This window comes from Carcharhinus amblyrhynchos, chromosome 22 (assembly GCF_965287045.1).
Source record: "Carcharhinus amblyrhynchos chromosome 22, sCarAmb.v2.hapA, whole genome shotgun sequence".
Taxonomy (NCBI): domain Eukaryota; kingdom Metazoa; phylum Chordata; class Chondrichthyes; order Carcharhiniformes; family Carcharhinidae; genus Carcharhinus; species Carcharhinus amblyrhynchos.
The window spans coordinates 19,164,330-19,187,689 of NC_137345.1; the positions used below are offsets into that span (position 1 = coordinate 19,164,330).

The window sequence follows — 23,360 nt, forward strand, 5'->3', positions numbered from 1 at the left end:
TAGTTCAATGGAGGTTAAGGTCATTTATATAACTGACCAGCCATATGGACAGAGAATGGGAAAGCCAGCTGTTAAGGGCGCAGTGAGTCATGAATGTCCTCACATGATGTCCGCACCTGCATGGTTTTAATGAAGGGTCACGACCTGAACAATGTGCTTTGCCACATCCGTTCCCTCCCCCTATCTCAAACAATGAGATTTTATTACACTGCAGGACTCAATCATTAATTGAAGAATAAGCTTTGTGTTTTATCAGGATTCACACACTTAGGGAGTATCATAGCAGCAACTAACAGTTTCATCGCTAAAAGAAAGCACTATGACAGCTAAATTATATCTCTGATAATTTTCCATTTCATGAAACAACAGGGGTGAATACTGTTCTCTGGTACTCATTTCTACATCTTACATAACTGGCCCACTTTGGAAAAGTAACTTTCATCCAGATTTATTATATCAAACTGTATATATCTGAAAAAAATATATATGTATAATTTCTTGTCAATTGTCACCTCACTTTTCTGAGTGGATTAATGCTTGCTGAGGAATAATGTTCACTGCTGGTATCTTACCCAAATAGTCATTATTCATGTTTAAGTTACAACAATGGAGCAGGTCTTGTGGCTAACGCCCCTGCCTTTAAGTCAATTGTTCTGGGTTCGAATCCCACCCCAGAACTTGACAATCAAGGAAGATGCATGCATAACATGGCCAACAGGTTCATGGTGGGGATTATAGGAGGGATGTCCGAGGTAGATTCTTCACTCAGGGGTGTGGAATACACTGCCTGCTGTGTTAGTGGAATTGGATACTTTAGGAACTTTCAAGGATAGGCACATGGAATGATAGGGAGTGGGATAGCTTGATCTTGGGTTTGGATATAGCTTGGCATAACATTGAGGACCGAAAGTTCTGTACTGTTCTATGTTTCTATGTCCATGTAACATGGCTATCAAACTGCTCATCACTTCCAACACATGCCAATTGGCAGCCACTAAGAACAGAAGAGATTCCTGATCAGCCATGTGATCGAAGGAATGTTGCTGTCCTTCAGTATCCATCACTACAGACCATATGTAAATGCGTAAGAGCAATTCAGACTCCTTGAGTGATCTGTAACCCACTGCCAAGTTAACAGTGAGTGTTGAGAGATTATTCTTCTGCACAAGTCTCAGGACTGTGCCCACTGCCCTCAGAAAAATATTTGCGGATAACAAAACCTGCACTGTGACCGGCTAATGTTCTTTTCTTTAATCTTTAAAGTAAAATTTGCATGTTATGTACTGCCTAATTCTCAAGGTGAGGTGTTACCCATTAGACCCAGAGGGAACTGAGAAACATAGACCCACTGAATTAAGTACTCCATAGCTCTTCCATGCTAAGTGACTTCAGATGGAGCTTCCAGCCTTCACTTGGGAGGAAGTCCCACTTGGAAAGGTGCCAACTAATCGGATAAGCCACCGGCTTTCCAGTCCCTGAAGCGGCCGTGCAGCAGTGGATAATAGAAATGCAGGAAGACATCAGAACCTATGTCTGACCTTTGGGAATCCGAGTAAGTTCAAGGGAATCCCAGGACAGGGAATGTAGGGAAGGCCTGAGGGATGAAAACTAGGCAATTGGGGTTTTGAGGGGAAGCCAGGGAGAAAGGGAAATCTGGAGGCAACTGGACCTTAGGCTGGGGGGTGGGGGAGTGACTAATTCAGAAGGGGGCTTCTGATGAAGGCATGCCCCTTCCCACAAAACTTGTAACTCCATACTCTTTTTGAGTTTCCCCTATGGAAGTTCATTCTCCCCGCCAGCCTAGAAATTGAGGCTGGGTGGGAAAAGGCCACGTAAGGATCTAAATCAGGGCCAAAGCAGGCTTCCTGTCCTTGGCCTTGCCTATGCCTGCATTAAGTCTCATGCTCCCCACCATACCACCCCCCCCCCGCACCTAAAAATTCTAGCCTTAACTTAAAAGGGAATCCTGGGAATTGTGTCCATGGACCACTTGAAAATCAACATGAGTGCATTCTGGGAGCTGTAGACAGAACTGCTTCATCTGGGGAAACTCAGAACTCTGAACAAGCCAAATCTCCAGAGACTGATTCCATTGAAGAATAAACATTGTGCAGGTAAATGTGATGATTTTTCTGCAACTTGTGCAATGTGTATTTTCAATATTCAAATGGTTATTTTTCAGATTCTATATCTAGGATAGAATTGACAAAACAAAAATGGAGCCTCAATAGAGAATTATGTTACAGCTCCAACATACAACAATATCCCCTGGTCATTGTGATATTTTTTATCCCATAGGATATTATTGTCCACGAATTTGACACGCCATCAACAAATGGTCAGGGTGTTGCTGGGAAATTATTGAATTGGCTTGAAGCATTTGCTTAAAGTGCCATTTATTTTGGGACTACCACCCATCCCAACGTACCTGCAATTGTTTCTGCTGAGCATGATCTTTGGTGAGCACTGGTGTCTCCTAATCTTGCTTCTTTAGCAAGGGTAAGATTCAAAGAACACTATTCAGAGGTGAAACTTCCCCAGCGTCGATGTAACACATCCATTGTGACTTCTAGACTGGTGTCAGATTGGGACATTGACTAAATAAGCTGAAGATATTGAAATGTCGGACCTAGCCCACCTCATGCACCAAGTGATGTGTGATACAGAAAGCATATGTTAAATGGGGTTAACTCTGTAGCCATGAAAATTCCCAATTCATAGAATCCCTACAGTGCAGAAGGAGGCAATTCAGTCCATCAAATCTGACCAACTCTCTAACAGAGCTTCTTACCCAGACCCAACACCCGCCCTATCCCTGTAACCCCATGCATTTAGACCAGTAATCCCCCCAAAGCTACACATCTTTGTGACACTGAGGGGCAATTCATTCAGCATGGCCAATCCATCTAACCTGAACATCTTTGAGACTGTGGGAGGAAACCCATGCAGTCACAGGGAGAACATGCAAACTCCATATGCGACAGTGACCCAAGGCTGGAATCTAACCTGAGTCCCTGACGCGGTGAGGCAGCAGTGCTAACCACTGTGTCAGCGTGCCACCCTTGCACTCCTGTCTTGCTGTGAAAGACCCTCAAATCAGGGACCTTTCTCAGAATAAGATTGTGGAGTCAATGAGATGGATCAATAATTTCTTAACCTCATTCCACCATCAAATCCCTTTGTCAGTAAATCACCGGAATAAGTTTTGAATAATTCCAGCTTTTATAGGCGGGTAAAAATTATTCAGGAAATACAGAGCTGCCAAGAGAGAATTCTTAGCATTGAGAATGAATGCAAATCAGAAATCTATTTCATTTCTGGACCAAAAATGTTGCAATTTCTATGGGAAAACTATAAGAAATAATAACCCGTCGTATCTCAAACAGCTTATGGAAAATAAACTCTTTCATGGAAAATAACAAGAAGCCCAGCAAACAGGATATGATCTGAATATTTTAACCCACATAAATATTTTACACAGTGGAAACTCTTGTCATCCAGACTATTTCCTTTACAGATACACAGTGTTTGAAGCATGACAAACTTCTGACTTGTTTGCCAAGAAGCCTGATGTCTGGGTCAGGATTAATTATCTTTGGATGATTATTGCAGCAGAACAATGGTCAATTCACAGTAGTTGCACCTCATCTTATTTAAGTGTTCTCCCAGGCTGAATTAAAGCCCCTGATTTTGTTCCCATAGCAAAAATAAATAAAAATGATCTGTTGTAGTTTGGATTACAAACTACAATGTTTATATTCAGCGTCGCATTCACGCAGAAACGCCAAGAGCAGCAGAAGTCAGCTAGATGTCTTTCTTCAAGTGCTGTCAAATGTTGCTTGTCCAATGTTTGCAACACTTTTATGACCATTAAAGATGCCAATACCATTAAAAATGATAAACTTTGCAATGAAAGCTTGTAACCACTACCATCACAACATATTGGACTGAAAAAATGTTTGAAATTGAGGGTTCCAGGAACTGGAGAGTTCTGAATCAATTTGATGTTTAAAAGATGGCCCTCAAAGTACAAACTTAACTTCATTGATAATCATTTAAGAATATTTATAATCCAGTATTATTTGAAATGCACACTGCTTATATCATTTCCCTGGGTACTGCTCATGATGAGTTGGAGATATGGAACAAACAGCATATCCTTAGGCCACTGATTTGTGGTGATTGCAATAACACTTGACTTCTTTGATGCAATATAACAATGTCAATGATACTTTCAGATTCAGTTTGCATGGTCATGTATGATCTACACGTAAATTGTAAATCAATGAACATGATTTCTATTAACTTTTCTTAAAGCTGTAGAATGCAGAGGAAAGTCATAGAGAAGAAGTACCTAAGATGCAGGTAGAACTGTGCAAGAAATATGGAGGATTTAGGGAGCCATGTGGATTAGTGGCATTAGGAGTGTGGTACTAGGGTCTGGACATGGGTCAGGGGAAAACTGGGAAGGGTGCTGTGGGCACATTAGGATTGCCAGTGCCACTGCTTGGCAGCACTGGAAGGAGGATCAGGTTAGGAGTGGAAGCTGGGGCTGTTTCAGTGAATGGGAGCACAGATGGAAGTGCTAGGATGTGGACACAGTAGGATTGGTGTCCTGCCATTTGAAAGTAATGTTAAGAGGGTGTCAGTTTTGATAGAAATGGAAATGGTGTGACAGGAATTGGGAACAAGGGTTGGGGAAGTCTATGTTTGTACTCTAAAGATTTCCAAGGATACAGGCCCACTGAGAAAGGATGCAGAGAGTGGAGTTTTGGGTGAATCATGGCCTCGTGCATAGAAACCCTATAGTATAGAAGGAGGACATTCGGCCCATTCAGTCTGCACTAACAACAATCCTCCCTCATGCCCTATCCCCGTCACCCCACATATTTACCCCACTAATCCCCCGAGTCTATGCATCCCAGGACACTATGGGGCAATTTAGCATGGCCAATTCACCTAACCTGCACGTCTTTGGGCTGTGTGAGGAAACCAGAGCACCCAGAGGAAACCCACACAGACAGGAGGGGAACATGCAAACTTCACACAGATGGTGACACAAGCTGGGAATCGAACCCAAGTCCCTGGAGCAGTGAGGTAGCAGTGCTAACCACTGTGCCACTGTGATGGTGTGGCAGCGTCAGAGGGTTTGCTTTGTATATGATGTAGGATAGAGACTGCCAACAATGGGAGAGGGATTGTGGAATCCATGGGTGGAGGCAAAGCTGTCTACATTTATATACATAACCAATTACATACAAGATGACAGTATATTGGCAACTACTAATCCTCTCTTAGGGTCCCACTTAAGTCTTTGTCTCAGAGTGACATCATTATGCTTACGCACATGCTCAGCACTTGAGTAGTGTTAGAGTTAACTCTTTGTTCTACAGCTCCACTTTTAAAGAGAAAGTCTCTCTGGTGGTTTCACAAACCTCTCTGAGCGTATGGAGTTCTTTCTGAAGCAATTGAGGGTCTGAACGCGTTCCCTGAGGGTTGTCACACCTTGCTTTTCTTGTTAGTGGTTTGTAGGCTTAATGTTCTCCTGAGGATAAGGGTAAGCAGCCCATCCTACTCATGGTTTCCTGTTCATTGAAATCAAGGCATTCCTGTGTCTTTGGAGATGTTTGTTTCTGTCTGGACCAGATATGGTCACGGATGTTGTAACTTCTCCATTGCAGTGCCTTCTTGCTGCTGGCCTCAAATCACTTCCCTTCAAGAATGGGAAGGCCATTGGCTGGAGGTGCAGGCTTGATTTGATCTGTAACTTTCTTACCTTTGTCAGGTATGACCATGGTTTTCTATCAAGATATTTCACTTTCACTGGGGATGGTGGGGATTTCTCTTCTCCACAGCTGCTCACACAGCCCTATTCTTTTAACTGGGACTAGTTTATTGGTTAAAAACTGGGCGGCGTGGACAAGTTGGGCCGAAGGACCTGTTTCCATGCTGTAAACCTCTATGACTCTATAACTCAGCATTTATTTTAAATCTCTGAGCTTTCATAGAAAGCTGAAAGCCTTGGAAATTCCATCAAATCCTTTGAAAAGCCTTGTTTCCATTCAATTTCAGCCCAGTCCTTTTGACTCTCCTTTGATTGACAACTTAATGGTTTTTAGACAGCATACAGTCAGCTTTATTTGTTGAGCTTTCCTTTCATGGTTGAGCAAGTACCCCCAGCCCCATCCATTGTTCCTCAGTGTTTATACAAAGGAGGACCTGAGAGTAACCAGCTGCTTTGAAGTTGCCTGCAGCTGCTTGTGCTGCGCCCAACAGCTGGATTGGTGGGGTGTGTTTCACGCACTGCATAAATATAAATGGTTAACGTGAGTAGGTTCCACCTCGCAGCTGCTGCTAACGCCAGTGGGAAACACTCCAATTTTGCTGCTGATATGGGCACTGTGCACTGATTTGGGTGAATTGCACCCACAGTGTTGCAGAGATGTTCTTATCTTTATGCTTTAGGGTTGCACCACACTGAAATTTTAACAGTTAGTTTCATAGAATCCCCACAATGCAGAAGGAGGCCATTCGGCCCATATTTACCCTGCTAGTCCTCTGACACTTGGGTCAATTTAGCACGGCCAATCAACCTAACGCACACATCATTGGACTTGTAGCTTGATTCCTCCTGGATCTTAAGGTTGGATGAGGAAGGTCGCAGAGTGACTTTCTGCAATTGCCTGAACTGTATCAGACAAAACTGAGATTCCAGCTCCTTTATCCAATTTAAATTCTATATGATGCCACTTGACTTCAATGTTAGTGTTCCAGGAATGGCTTGTTTGCTCTTTTATTCCTCCTAGGAAGACAATTTCTTTATTGCCTCATTCCTGTACTTCTTGTAGAGAGATTCCTTTAAAATGTTGATCTTTTTGCTTTGCAAATACAGTCATAGCTGCTACCATTATTGTTGGGTTTTCTCAGAACACACTGAGGGTGGGGTTTTCTGCACCCCACCCATGCAAGTGTTGTGGCAGAAGAGATGGCCTGCCATTGGGCGGCAGTGGGATTTTCCAGTCCCACCGCTGTCGATGGATTTTCCCATTGCTCACAGCTTTTGGTGCTGGGGAATCTGCGTTGGGGGAGTTGCCATTGGCAGGACCATAAGATCCCAGTGGCGGAAGCACCCAGAAACCTTTGACCTGGATGTCTTGCGGGAGACAAAGCTCCTTCCTTCAAAGCAAATGTATTTCCAAAACTAACTCTCTACATAGTCACAGAACATCAGGATAGAACTACTACCTCCTTTCTCAGTTTATTCTCACTTGTCCCTGTCAGAGGAACATCAGTTCTATATGCACATTCTCAGCAGTTATCGTTCGAGTAGTGTTAGGGTTAACACTTTACTTTATAGTAGGTAGTCGTGGTCCAGAGAACTTACCACCTCAAAGGTATTATGGGCAACAGCCCCATCTAACTTAGTGATGGAACTGGGAAATCTCAAAGGAACCTAACAGACCTTGTGGATTAAGCATGGAGATCTCACTTCGAAGATTAGTAAAGTGAATAACTATAAATTAATGAAGGAAAATTGAGACACCAAGGCATTTGATTGTAAAAGTACTCTCTGTGCGGAAGCAAGTTGCTTCAGTTATAGTGAAAAGGCTTTTTTTTGGTAATTAGAAGACAGAGCTGTTTTCAATCGAAAGTTTTCCTTTCCTTGTCCATTGTTCTTCATTATGATCTAGCCTACTCCGTAGAAGAAATTTCCATTTCCTTTTCCTCAGAAAACATTGCTGGAAAGCCCTCATTTCTTTTCATCTTCTGGGACATAGTGTCAACATTTATTGCCCTTCCCTAACTGCCCTCCGTTTCAGAGAGAATTATAGAGCCTACCCACATTGGTGTACATCTGGAGTCACACGTAGGCCAGACCAGGTAAGGTAGGTTTCTTTTCCTAAAGGACATTAGTGAACTAGATATTGTTTTATGACACTCGGCAATGAATTAATGGTCATCATTTGACTTTTAATTCAAATTTCACCATCTGCTGTGGCAGGTCTTGAACCTAGGTTTCCAGGTCTTGCTCTGGGTCTCTGGATTACGAGTCCATTGACAATACCACTATGCCACTGTGGCTGGAAAAGACCTACTAGGGTGGTATACATACTAATTAGGAGCAGGAGTATGATGCTCACCCTGTCACGCCTGCGCCATGATTCAATAAGATCATGGCTGGTCTGATTACAACCTCAACTTCACCTTCCTGTCTACATATAATAACCTTTCACCCCCTTATTAATCAAGAATCCACCTAGCTCTCTACCTTAAAAATATTCAAAGATTCTAATTCCATTGCTTTTTGAAGAAAGGAGTTCTAAAGACTCACAACGCTCAAAGAGAAAACAGAGTGTTGAAAAATATTATGACAGAAAAGTGCTAGGAGAATTAAATATGGCAAGTGTGGGAAAGTGTATCATATAAAGAGGATTTCTAATAAATTTTACACAGTCATAGCACATTTTTCAAATGCTCCATATCTTAATATTCCAGAAACATGAGACGGGAAGAATTCATATTTTCAAGATTGTTCTCAGGACACTATATTCTGCTTGATCACAAACAACATATCAATGCTTGATTAGTAATTTAAAATGTCATTGAATCAGTTATTTTGGGTAACTAAATACACTAAACTGTACTATACATAGAATCGCAATGCTTGTTGTGCAGTCTCTTTGCTTCATTACCAGCAGGCGGCTAAATGTTGTGCTCCATTTTAAATTGGCAGCACACTAACATGGCCACACATTCCCTCCACCAAGTTTATAACAAGAAACCTTTTAACCAATTAAGTCAAAGTGAAAAAAACATCAGTTTATTTCCACAGAATGCCATGGTCCTGGATGAGGTACAATTACAGTGCAAAGGCCTCAATGACCTGTACAATTCACTCATGAACAGAAAGCAATGATTTACTACAGCATAATATAAATTATATGCCCCGTTCATCACTCTCTGTGGCTGTATCTCATTTTAATCTTCACAGAGCAATATTATCTACTACATACTGAGGGCAGACCTCAAGCATGAATCCACGTTTGTGTTCTGTTTGTGATGGTGCTTGTAATCTATTCAGACCAATGCCATATTCAGAATGCACCTACGTTATTTAGCAAATACTCAAGGGATGTATAGATATCCTTGGCAGTTCAGGAAGGATATCACAGGAGCCTGTGATAGTTCTTCATCAATACTTAAAGCTGAAACCTCCAGAAATATAGAAGTGATACTCCTCGCACACCACCCCACATCCCCCCATCCCCCAACCACCCCCAGCCCAATTACACAGTATTTATCGTGAAATCTTGAAGTTGATTTGATGTATTGCGTTGGTATACAATGAAAAGTATTGTTTCTCATGTACTATACACAGCATACTGTTCATAGAAAAGGAAAGGAGAGGGTACAGAATGTAATGTTACAGTCATAGCTTCTTAATGTTGCAGAACTGGCTTTACTGGGAATGAATGATGCTGTGCGGAAATAGAGCTGGCTCTCTGTGCTGGCTTAACGAACCACATCAACTCAATGATCTAACAGTGCTGTGGCTGAAGTTATCCTATTAACTGTCCCATTAACATAGCGCAGAAGACTGGCATAAGAAGAGGAAATGTTTACTGTCTTCTGGATGAACCAATGGCTTCTGGAATTAGATGACGAAGGATGTTCACTTTGCTTCAAAATGTGATTTAAGAGCAAATCCTCAACGCCAGGAAACACTGTTTCTCTCTTGAGAAAGGATGTTAATATTTTCTTCTCACAAGACATCAGTGGATGTGGATATTCCATAGATCTATTGTTAGTATTTGGGGAGTGAGGAAATAATAAGAGAAGCATGCTTCCTGTTTTTGAAGCACTCATATAAGAACTGAAGATCGTAGCAGAGTATCCCCAAAGATTGATTTAACAAGACTAATTACTTTTTAGTTTGCAAGTCTTTGGAAATGTGGATTTGTTCAGAAGATAGGCTCTTCACTCATTTCCTCACTACTTGTTCTGTTCAATTATGACATGTACAATGCATACTGTAATACAAATAGCTCCTCAAATCACAAATCCAAAATGAAAAGCAAAGTTTGTCCATCACTATCAAGTTTACATTCATCTATGCGAGTGTTACCATCCTGCCCTATCATTGTAGTTTTACTGAAACAAGTGACGTGCTGTCAAAGCTTTGCATCTTGCACTCATCAGGACAGTTTAAAGTTTACTTATTAGTCACAGGTAAGGCTTACATTAATGCTACAACAAATTTATTGTGAAATTCCCCCAGTCACCGCATTCCGGTGCCTGTTCAGGTCAATGCACCTAACTAGCATGTCCTTCGGACTGTGGGAGGAAACCGGAGCACCTGGAGGAAACCCACGCAGACACGGGGAGAGAGTGCAAACTCCACACAGACAGTGACCCAAGCTCGGAATCAAACCTGGGTCCCTTGCGCTGTGAGGCAGCAGTGCTAACCACTGTGTCATTGGGCTGCCCCCAGATGCAAGAATGCCAAATTTCAAGAGAGCAATAGGTTATACTGCATGAGAAATGAGTGCTTTTGATTTGTCAAGGTGTTGCCATGGAAAATGCAGCGGGGAAATATTGTCCTCCATGCATTAATGCAATACAAAAAAGGCACAATGTCTATACATGATCCTTCTTTCTGCTGAGAATTTTCTTTTATAACCCATTCATGGGATATGGGCGTCGCTGGCTGGCCAGCATTTATTGCCGATCCCTCTTTGCCTGGGAGCAGTTACATAAGAACATAAGAACATAAGAAATAGGAGCAGGAGTAGGCCATCTGGCCCTTCGAGCCTGCCCCGCCATTCAATAAGATCATGGCTGATCTGTCGTGGCTCAGTTCCACTTTCCCGCCCTCTCCCCATAACCCTTAATCCCCTCTCTTATCAAAAACCCATCAACCCGCTTCTTAAAAATATTTAGCGAGGCAGCCTCCACCACTTCAACGGGCAGAGAATTCCAGAGATTCACCACCCTTTGAGTGAAGAAGTTCCTCCTCAACTCCGTTCTGAACTGCCCCCCCTTTATCTTGAGGCTGTGCCCCCTAGTCCTACTGTCTTTTTTGAGCGGGAAGAGTCTTTCCACCTCTATCCTATCCATCCCATTCATCATCTTATACGTCTCAATGAGATCTCCCCTCATTCTTCTAAACTCTAACGAGTACAAGATTGAGTATCAGTTGAGAGTCAACCACATTTCTGTGGGTCTGGAGTCACATGTAGACCAGGCCAGGTAAGGACAGAAGATTTCCTTCCCTCAAGGACATTAATGAACCAGATGGGTTTTTCCGACAATCAACAATGGTTTCATAGTCATCAGTTGGTTCTTAATTCAAGATATTGTTTTTATTGAATTCAGATTCCACTGTCTGCTGCAGTGGGATTTGAACCCGGATCACCAGAGCATTAGCTGTGTTTCTGGATTAATAGTTGAAAGATTAAATGCCAAATATATGTAGCTTCTAGCCAATGTAAATGAAGGCAGGACAATCGGGTAAGCACCAACAGGGAAGGGTAGAGTGGCATCAGGTCTGGGAGAGGAAGGACAGGTGGGGAAGGATAGGAGGCTGCAGTGGGGAGAAAGCATGGTTGCCCGGGACATGTTCGGAAGGGTAAGCATGTGGTAAGTTTCTTGGCCCCGTTGAAGGGAGGTCAAAGGCCTTTCTCTGGGCAGTAAGTGTCATCGAGAGAGAAATGCCTAAAGTGTTTGGTTATTGACTTGCTGAATTTGATTCTGAATTTGGATGAGTCTCAAAGATTACAGTCACAGTGAAAAGACAGAGTTGGATCTGGAATGCAAGGCTCCTGGATGGAGTACCGGATGATCAGGGTCAAGACAGGTATGGTTAGATCGGGCAGGAGGTGAAAAACCAGAAACATGCCTCATTTTTCACTTCCCCCAATCATACCAGCCTTGTTTTCCCAGTGAAATTGTTTTCACCCTTGTTTACATGTCATCAATGAGTCCCGGATGCTATCATCCAGGTTCACTTGACCCTAACCACCAATATGGTGGAGATTCTCCACAACAAGGATCTGGTCTCCCAGGGGAGACCAGACATGATGACCTCTCTGGGGGGGATGATGAAGGAACAGCACTCCGAAAGCTTGTGCTATCAAATAAACCTGTGGGACTTTAACCTGATGTTGTGAGACCACTTACTGTACTTACCCCACAGTCCAATGCCGGCAACTCAACCTTATGGCCACCATAACCATGCCAGGACCTGTGCCAATGGGCTGAGGCCTGAGTGGAGGCGAAACCTGTGGAGTGGTGCAAGAGGCAATGGGAAGTCCGCAGGGCTGTGGGAAGATGAGAACTCTGCCCCGGTAGGAAGGGAGGGAAGGGGAGATATCTGCCAAGGTAGCAAGGAAGGGGGAACTCTGCTGGGGTGGTGATTAGCAGGGAGGGAAGTCTGCTGGTGGATGATCGGGGAAAGAGGGAGGGAGCTCTGCTTGGGAGGCAATCAATAGCGGGAAGGGAATTCTGCAAAGGGAGTGATCAGCAGAGAGCTGGGAGGGAGCGGTCTCTGGAGAAGGGGTGGCAACTGGGGTAGGAGAGAGAAGTATTCTACAGATGGGGGGATCAGCGGGGACATGGTGATGTCCATGGGAAACTGGTTTAGGGAGACGATCATCGTAGGGGGGTCCCAACAGGAAATCTGTACAGTTGTGCCCCTAGAGCTCCCCCTGCCCCCTGCTGGTGAGAATTGCACCCTGGCCTTTTTTTGCACTAAATGCCATAAGATTGCATTTTCAAACTGGCCCAAAAAATGAGCTTGAAATCCTCTCATTTTCTCGCTCTTTAAAATTTTTCTTGTTAAATTGCATCCTTGGATGTCAGAATGGAAGATTCAGCCAAGGGTCTAAAGTTAGATATGATACTTTGATTGAATAACACTTATTGAACACTCCTGAGGGTGGTGAGAATTACACAATTGTCAATTGGGCTAACAATGTGGCTCACTTGTAATCATGCATAGAGATCTGTCCCCTCCAGGCAAAAAAAAAACATGTCCAGGCATTGTGCATTTTTGAATTAAACTAAACCATGGAGGACAATAACTCCCCTGTGCATTCTCTATGGCAAAACCTCAGCTAATCAGAGTCGACTTGCCAACCAGCCAACCTCGGAATATTGGGGCCTGGTCAAGAAGGAGGAGGAGGCAAATGACATGCATAAGCAGCTCGGATCAAGTGAATCCCTTGAAGAGTACAAAGGGTGTAGGAATAGAGCTAAGAGAGAAATCAGGAGGGCAAAAAGGGAATACAAGATTGTTTCAGCAGAAAAGGCAAAGGAGAATCCAAAGATCTTCTACAAATACATAAAGGGCAAAAGAGTAATTAGGGAGAAATAGGACCTCTTACAGATCAACAAGGTCATCTATGTATGGATCCACAAGAGATGGGTGAGATCCTAAATTAATATTTCTCATCAGTATCCATTGTTGAGAAAAGCATGGATGTTTGGGAACTTGGGGAAATTAATAGTGATGTCTTGAGGAGTGTACATATAACAGGAAAGGAGTTGCTGGAAGTCTTAAAGCGCATCAAGGTAGAAGAATCCCAGGACCTGATGAAGTGTATCCTAGGATAGTGTGGGAAGCTAGGGAGGAAATTGCAGGTCTCCTGGCAGAGATATTTGAATCATCGATAGTCATAGATGAGGTACCTGAAGATTGAAGGGTAGCAAATATTGTGTCTTTGTTTAAGAAGGGCTGCAGGTAAAAGCCTGGGAACTACAGGCCGGTGAGACTCACATCTGTATTGGGTAGGTTATTAGAAGGTATTTTGAGAGACAGGATCTACAGATAATTAGAGAGGCAAGGACTGAATAGGGACAGTCAGCATGGCTTTGTGAGTGGAAAATCATGTCTCACAAATTTGATTGTATTTTTTGAAGGGGGTAACCAAGAAGGTAGATGAGGGCAGTGCAGTTGATGTTGTCTACATGGACTTTACAAAGGCTTTTGACAAGGTACCACTTTGCGTAAGGTTAAATCTCACGGGATCCAGGGTAAGGTAGCCAAATGGATACAAAATTGGATTGGTGACAGAAGACAGAGGGAGATTGTAAACGGTTGTTTTTCAAACCGAAGGCCTGTGACCAGTGGTGTGTCTTAAGGATCAGCGATAGGTCCACGGTTATTTGTCATTTATATTAATGATTTGGATGAGAATATAGGCGGCATGGTTAGTAAGTTTGCAGATGACGCCAGGATTGGTGGTATAGTGGACAGTGAAGTGCGTTATATAGGATTGCAATGGGATCTTGATTAATTGGCCCAGTGGGCTGATGAATGGCAGATGGAGTTTAATTTAGATAAATGCGAGGTGATGTATTTTGGTAGATCGAACTAGGGCAGGACTTACTCAGTTAATGGTAGGGCGTAGGGTTGAGTTACAGAACAAAGAGATCAAGGGGTACATGTTCATAGTTCCTTGAAAGTGGAGTCACAGGTGGACAGAGTGGTGAAGAAGACATTCAACATGCTTGGTTTCATTGGTTAGAACATTGAATACAGGAGTTGGATATCTTATTGAAGTTGTAATAGACATTTTTAAGGCCACATTTAGAATACTGTGTACAGTTCTGGTCATCCTATTATAGAAAGGGTATTATTAAACTAGAAAGAGTACAGAAAAGATTTACTAGAATGCTATTGGGACTTGATGGTTTGAGTTATAAGGAGAGGGCCACGACTTCTTTCTCTGGAGCTTTGGAGGCTTAGGGGTGATCTTACAGAGGCCTATAAAATAATGAAGGGGGCACTGAGCAGCCAGCAAGTCAATATTTTTTCCCAAAGGTAGGGGAATCTAAAACTAGAAGGCATAGGTTTAAACTGAGAGGGGAGAGATACAAAAGGTCCAGAGGGGCAATTTTTTTCACACAGAGGGTGGTGAGTGTCTGGAACAAGCTGCCAGAGTTGGTAGTAGTAGAGGTGGGTACAATTCTTTTAAAAAGCATTTAGACAGTTACATGGGTAAGATGGGTATGAAGAGACATAGGTCAAATACGGACAATTGGGACTAGCTTAGGGGTTAAAAAAAGGCACGGCATGGACAAGTTGTGCCAAAGTATCCATGCTGTAAACCTCTATGACTCTAATCAGCATCTGTTCCTCAGAGAGTATAAATTGCTGCTTGCTTTGAAATTTGCCATTCTTGCCTCTGTCCTGATGCGTGCAAGATGAAAAGTTTTGACAGCATGTCTCTTTTGTCAGCAACACTCAAGTTCTGTAGTGCGACGTGGTTTTATTTACAACACAGCAAGTTTTCACCTGAATGGAATGAATAAAGCTACAAAATATTTCACTTACCTGCTTTTCAGGTTTTGACTCAACACCCTTGTTGATGGATTTTGAATTTGTGGTCGGATTGAGATTAGTTTCAATGCGATTTGACTGACTTGCTGACTCAATGTCATTGGTCAGATAAGCTGATGTTGTTTCGGCAGTTGTTTGTATAACGTTCTCAGTAGAGGTATTGTACCCTCCATAATCCTCCCCTTGGTTAGTGCTTAAAGTAGGACCATCTGTGAGCATACAAATAGATGAAATTGTTAAAGGAATTCTACTGACTACATGAGTGGTATTTCCGATATTCACAGGCTAGGAGTGGCGTAAGAAATCTGATCAGGAAATGTCACGGAGATTCAAATCTCAGTTTTGATGTGACTTATTGTATTAAATAGCTAAGAAACTAATATTACTCACCATTCTTCTTCTCATTGAACCTTTCTGCAACCAAAAACTACTGCCTCTTCTTGGAGATCCGATAACCCTCTGGGGCATGTGTGAGTATAAGCAGTGAGTGTTGGCAAGCAGTTTTATGCAAGTGAGATTGTGGCAGCCCTGAATTTTTTACCCAAAGTTCACATATACTGCACTCTCTTCATCACTGGGAGCAGCAAGGAGTTGTCTTTGTGCTTTTCGGATTACAAATGCAGAGGTGTTAAGGCAAGCGAATTAACTGCAGCCCTAACTGAAATAGTCAACTCAGCAGGTTTCAGAGCTGCCGGCATAGTCAGCTTAGCTCCACAGAAGACAGAACCATCAGCCGAAATAAAACCAATATATTTATGCGTACGTGAATGTGTGCATGTATATTTGTATATGCATGTATATTTGTGCGTGCATATGATGTGTATGTAGATGAATGTGTGAGTGTGTATGTGTTTTAATTTACATTTAAATGGGATGTGGGTGTCGCGAGGTGGGCCAGTATTTATTGTCCGCCCCTAGTTGCCCTTCAAAAGGCAATGCTGAGCTGCCTTCTTGAACCACTGCAGTCCCTGAGATGGAGGTACAGCCACAGTGCTGTCAGAGGGGGGGGGTTCCAGGATTTTGATTCAGCGTCAGTGAAGGAGCAACAATATGGCTGTGGTTCTCCCATCCCGCTGTGCTGATGTTTTAGTACAGCAGGCTGGGAGGTTCCCATGGCGGCCGATTCATGGGGTTTGTGCGAGCGTTTATGTCCCGCTTGCGTCTCCAGTGTAGGTTTCCGGCGGGGTCTGTGCCAGAAATCAGCAGGGAGTAGCACAGACCATTAAAATGGTCATTTCCATATCATTTAAATGAGATTAGCCGGCTCACGACTGAAGTCTCTGAGTGTTTCACTCCAGTGGGGATTAGATGAGCCCCCCATTTTTGGGGAACAAGCGGCCCGACCCCACTGGAGTGAAGGGGAGGCAATCAGGGCCCCACAAGGGAGTCAGACAGTGGGAAGTTGTGTCCCATGACATGGGCACCCCGGCAGTGCCAGCCTACACCTTGGCACTGCCCATCAGTGCCCTTGGCACTGCCAGCATGTTTTTAGAGTGTGGAAGGGAACTGGAGTATCCGGAGGAAACTCATGCAGACACGGGGAGCACGTTCAAACTCTACACAGACAGTCACCCAAGGCCAGTATTGAACCTGGGTCCCTGGCACTATGAGACAACCACTGTGCCACCGTTCCGTCCTACGTGACAAATCCACAGTCCATTCTTTCACTCCCAAATATATGTAGCAGTTAGAGCAGTAGAAATGCAAAATTAAGATTGTTTATTGAATTAAGAAAATCTTCTTAACTTCGGGGGCTAATTGGCAACATCGAGAGACAAGTAAGTAACAGTTTACACCAGAAAATAAATCTGAAGAACTTGGAATAGATTTTCAGTTTGGGACCTGGGCCATAGCTGGTGTTCAAATCAATAGAAAGACAAACAAGACAATGTCTATAATATGTAGCTGACAAGTTAAAAATCTACTCAATTATTCTCCTGGTGACAAAATTATTCGCTGCATCTTTAGCATAAGTATGAGTCATTGGTGACCTTTGAAAACATAAATCTGATTGAATCATATTCAGATTACTGATTCATTAAGTATAAATAATGAATTAAACTCACCTGAGTGTGTACTATTGTTCCTTTCCAGAGGGTTGATTGTTGTGATTGCAGCAGAATCCTGACAAGTCCATTGCTCTACATTGAAAAAACATCAAAAATTCCTAAATAAGATGGCATCATTTGCTCTGCTACAGGAACGAAATCTGTATCACATTGATTTTCCCCAAAAGTTAGGGATGAAACTTAGCTTTGCCTAGGGACATGAAAAAGGCAAGATGAACTGCAATAGGTGAGAAAGTCAGTAGGCAAATACAGCATGTAATAAAGAAGGCCAATGAGATGTTAGCACTTATTGCAAAAGGACTGCAGTATAAAAGTAGGGAAGTGTTGTTGCAATTATATAGGTTGTTAGTCACACCACATCTGAAGTCCTGTGTACAGTTTTGGTCTCCTTATTTGAGAAAGGATGTGGTGGCATTGGAGGGAGTTATAAGAATATAAGAACATAAGAAATAGGAGCAGGAGTAGGCCATCTAGCCCTTCAAGCCTGCCTCGCCACTCAACGGGATCATGGCTGACCTGAAGTGGATCAGTTCCACTTTCCCGCTTTCTCCCCATAACCCTTAATTCCCCTGTCTATCAGAAACCTATCTACCCGTGACTTAAATATATTCAGCGAGGTAGCCTCCACCAGTTCAACCGGCAGAGAATTCCAGAGATTCACCATCCTTTGAATGAAGAAGTTCCTCCGCAACTCTGATCTAAACTGCCCCCCCGCATCTTATCTTGAGGCTGTGCCCTCTAGTCCTGCTATCCTTTCTAAGCGGGAAGAACCTCTACCCTATCTATCCCCTTCATTATCTTATATGTCTCTATAAGATCCCCCCTCAGCCTTCTAAACTCCAACGAGTACAGGCCCAGTCTATTTAGTCTCTCTTCATAAGCTAACCCCCTCATCTCCGGTATCAGCCTAGTGAACCTTCTCTGCACTCCCTCCGAGGCCAATATATCCTTCCGCAAGTGCGGCAACCAAAACTGCACACAGTACTCCAGCTGCGGCCTCACCAGTACCCTGTACAGTTGCAGCAAGACCTCTCTACTTTTATATTCTAACCCCCTCGCTATCAAGAGTTCGGAGGAGGTTTACCAGGTTGACACCAGGGATGAAAGGGTTGGTGTATGAGGAGATATTAAACTGTTTGGGCTTATACTTGCTGGCGTTTAGAAGGACAAGAATGGGATCTGATCAAGCTATATAAAATACTAAAAGGGATTGACAGAGTAAACGTAGATTGAATGTTTCTCTTTTTGGGGCAACCTAGAACAAGAGATCACAGGTACAGGTTGAGAGACAGTAGATTTAAAAGTAAGATGAGGAGGAACTAGCAAAAGGTGGTGAATTTGTGGAACTCACTGCCCCATAGGGTTGTGGAGTCTGAATGGTTTTGAGAAGGAGATAGATATATTCCTGATAAAAAAAACAGATCAAAGGGATATGGGGAATGGGTGGGAAGGTGGATTTGAGATCAGGGAGAGATCAGCCATGATGGCGGAGCAGGCTCAAAGGGCTGAATTGCCTACTTTTGCTCCTAATTCCTCTGTATCTATGAGAGACGGCCAATCTACTCTGATCAAAGTTAACTTCAACAGATGGGAAAAAACAGACAATCTACTGTGGTCAAAGTTGAATTTCACTCTTATTGCCTCTAATTTCTGGTAAAGCTTAACTTTCATATTTTGCTCTTTCCACGCAAACTGCGAACAATAAACTTTGCATCGGTGAACCCAAATGTTAGAGCCCCAAGTTCTGATGAAAGACACGAAAAACCCGTCCATTTTAGCCTTCAGGGGAAAGGTGATCTTATATTTAAGACAGATATTATTATGGAAAAGGTGAATCTGGAAATCTACTTTAAATCAAATGAAGAGTTGGACAATAGAGGTGCAGGTTCAAATTAGCAAAAGGCAAATTTATGATTGATTTTTCAGACAGTTTTCATTGCGTATAGGTCGCATTTTAAAGAGGACCTATCGTACTGAGTTTTCTGATGTAAACTGTTCAGCTGCATCTTCATCTACCTGAAACAAAATATCCACACACACTCCTGAATTACCATTGAAAACATCCGTCTTGTGTGGGGGCTGGAGAACTGTCACCATTGGTGGCTGCCCGTCAATTTGAGGGTGCATCTATTTGAGATCCTGAGTTTCTACTATCTGGCTGAACAGGCCAATTCTTGTCCCATAGATCTTTGGGCATATGGAGCAGGATGTCCCAAGAGCTACTGGGGTCCAGAGTGCAATGTTTGCTTCCTGTTCATTCCTTCCCTGCCGCGCCTCATCATTAAGATGCTGTCACTCAAAGCTTGATGCAGCTCGATAGGCAAGTTGCTGCCATTTTGAATGACTGGTAATAAGCTCCTCCCAGTCATTAATACCAATGCTGTTGAACTTTAAGGGGAGTGCAGGCTATCTATGAGACCTTTTCTTTCTCAGCAAGTTGAGTTCGTAGGATCATAGGATTCGTACAGTGCAGAAGAGACCATTCGGGTCTGCATTGATTCTCTGACAGAGTATCTTACCCAGAACCTCTTCCCCAGCCTATCCCTGTAACCCGACACATTTCCCATGGCTAATCCATCTCATCTACTCATCTTGGTACACCAAGGGGCAATTTACCCTGGCCACTCCACATAACCTGCACATCTTTGGATAGTGGTAGGAGCACAGACACAGGGAGAATTTGCAAACTCCAGACAGTCACCCCAAGCTTGGAACTGAAGTCAGGCCCCTGGGGCTGTGAGGCAGTGGTGTTAATACTGTGCCAGGAAGGGTAGGACCTGCTGGGGGAGATGCCCTTAGGTCATCTGGACAGTGCCCGGTCCATCAAAACTGATTTTGCAGGAATTTTACCTGAGTGCTGTGGAGCTGACTTCAAGGAGGGCAATGGCATTTGTTCAGCTGTCTTCCCATTTAATCCAGAGGGAGTCACGGAGGTACTGTTGATGGAATTTCTCCACCACTCTTATGTGTCACTGACATACTGTTCAGGTCTGACTACTATGCAGAATATGGTGATGACATTTGTTGACTTGCTCTTTCTGCTTGAGAGTAAGGCCACAGGAAGCTCCTTCATGGGGATCTGAGTTCCACTTCCTCTTTTTACAGCTAGTTAGAAATTAACATCCCAAGGGATAGAATACCAGGCTCCAGTCCAACAGATCAGATCCTTTTCAACTCTACCCTAAGGCATTCCAATAGGAGCTCAATTTACATGTGTAATTAACAATTATCCTGGAATGTTGTTTAGTTACAGTTTTTCCTAAAACAAAATGTCATAATTCCTTATCGCCTGCTGACTGGCTTTCTACTTTAAACTAACTCATTCACAAACCAGTTTCAGAGCTGCAGAAAAGGAATGAAACACATTTTAAACTTCAGTGACAAAGTTTGCTATTGCAGTATGTGCGAGTTACAGAGAACAGGGCAGCAAGAAAAGAATGGAGACGTTGGCAAAGACGTACTTTTTTAAAATAATATTATTACCTTAGTTTCTTTTGTGTAAACAGCAGACCATGTTACATGTTTAAACACCACAAGTTATTTCCCATTTCATGCTCACTACAGTAACTCCAACATTGGAAAGTGAATGTTCACTGAACAGTTCCATAATCATTGAATAGGAGGCCTAAAACAACCAGTTAAAATGGTCCCAGGAGTTACAGTCCTAATAATGTCGAGCCAACAATTTGCAGCTTTGCAGACTATACACAACACCATTGCATGCTGATAAGATGTGGCAAGCCCACTTCACTTGTATTGTATTTTTCTAACTGATTATTGAAAGCTAGAATAAGTATTTTTTCTCCCTTATGCTCCTAGCGGAAATCAACACATTGTGTAAATTATTGGATATGATTTTATTCAACATGAATCCCAACATCACAAAGTACTACAAAGCTCATAAAAAAAGGCCATGCTTGTGCTTATTTTTCCAAAAGCTTTTATGTGTAGCTTTATTTTCAGCCCTGTTTTCAGGATTTATTACTGTTACAAGTAAGCTTACATTAATACTGCAATGAAGTTACTGTGAAAATCCCCTGGTCGCCACACTCCGGCACCTGTTCAGGTACACTGAGAGAGAATCTAGCATAGCCAATGCACCTAACCTGCACATCTTTTGGACTGTGGGAGGAAACTGGAGCACCTGGAGCAAACCCATGCAGACAGGGGGAGAACATGCAGTCTCCTTACAGAGGGTTACCCAAGGCGTGAATCGAGCCCTGGCCCCTAGAGCTGTGAGGCAGCAGTGCTAACCACTGCGCTACCGCACTGCCCCAGTGCTGGCATACACAGTGAGGTCTGTATTAGGAAAGCAGATGGTTAACCGGAGAAGTGCTGAGAATATTAAGCACCCTAAAGGTTAATGTATTTTTGATCAATCATTTGGGTAATCATGTCTAACAAGTGTTTCCCTTGTGAGATCAATAGTAAATCTTGAGCGATAAAAGTAAAACGCATCATACAATTGCTCCTTTTTGCACAGCATGTTATTCTGATCAGAAACGCAATGCCTGAAAGCATGGGGAAATTAAATTCAATAACGTAATCTTCAAAAGGGAATTAGATGAATACTTCAGCGAACAAATTTAGTGACCCATGTGGGAAGAGCCGGGAGTAGAACGCTTGTAATTTGGACAACGGTTCAGTACAGGCATGAGGAGTTGAATGGCTGAATTATTCTAGAATTCCGAGACTGACAAGGAAGGATTAGGGATGACGTGCTGATAGTAGTGCTCCTAAATATATAAACAAATTATAAAAAATCTTTAGGCATGATCTTACTAGATTCTCGCCACGGTCCTGCTGCAGCAAAGTTGGAGAATTTGGTGCCCAGCCAAATCTCTGTTCACTGCAGCTGAATGGGAAAGTCCCATCGGAGTGAATGGTGGATGGTCAGAGGGTAGTCAGGTGGTTGGGTAGTAGGTGGGTGGTCGGGGGTGTATAGCCAGGTCATCAAATGGGGAGGACAGTTTTATAGTTAGCTAGATGTCAGACCGGGCTTGAATCTGTCTCACGTTTCCTGGTAAACACACAGGTAAATATATCAGAACATGTTAAGTTTCCAACTCCAGCTCAGAGTCAGAAACATTCACACAGGGTCCCGTGAAGCTACGGTATTGCCCATCGGAAGTTGAAACTTTCTGGGCAGTTCCCATGGAGATCTGCTGTTCATTAGGGGCCTGATGTGCATCTCAGGCATATGTCTGTCCTCTGACAATCCAGGGACCAGAAGATTTGGTCCATAATTTTTTTTTTGCCGCTCAGGACCAACATAAAATTGGCTTCAGATACAACTCAGTTTCCTTCTTGTGATAATAACAAAACTACAGAAATATTGGAACACATCCAAGTCTGAAGTAAGGGAATTATGTAGGTCACAATGTACAAGTTACACATGGTATAACAGGAACTGGCTGATCAGCTAAGTAATCTTTACTAATTTACAGTCCTGATTTCAATGGGGTAAGTGCAGGGAAGTGGGTGCAGTCTTGAAGAATTCTTGGACGTAGCTGAGAGATTGAGATCAGGCCTGATTTTAATTGCTGTATTTCTGTAAATATTCTCTAATTCCCGTATGAACAGTGCCAGATCCACTACCTGACTGACGAGGGTAACTGGAATTTGGCAGGGAGAGGTTGCAGCCGAGGGCCTGTAAAAATGATTCCTGGCAGTCAACGGGAGGTGGAAAAGCACTTTGTGCGATCGATGAGGGGGAAGGGAGAGTGAAGTGAAGGAATCCTGTTTAAAAAGGCCTAACATACCGTTATGAGGCCTTTAACAGCTCTTTTGCTCTTCCTGAACCTGAAGGGACATAAAATTTACCTTTGTGGGCCTCATCTGGTGCAGGATCCACTTTCTTGCAGGTCAAGTCATATGAGGAGGCTGTCTGCTTCCCCCACTCAGGCCTCCAACTAAAACTACCTGTAGGGACCTGATGATGTCAAGCT

At 43.0% G+C, this 23,360-nt stretch overlaps 1 protein-coding gene across 1 annotated transcript in view; it reads right to left on the reverse strand.

The window, feature by feature from the left end:
• Nucleotides 1-23,360, reverse strand: part of cd34 (CD34 molecule) — a 58,449-nt gene that overhangs the window by 14,509 nt on the left and 20,580 nt on the right. Inside the window, exons 2-3 of the mRNA XM_080210010.1 lie at nt 17,410-17,484; nt 15,338-15,552 (exon numbers count right to left, since the gene is read on the reverse strand). Of these exons, the coding sequence (XP_080066136.1) occupies nt 15,338-15,552; nt 17,410-17,484 (290 nt within the window). The remainder of the gene's footprint in view (nt 1-15,337; nt 15,553-17,409; nt 17,485-23,360) is intronic.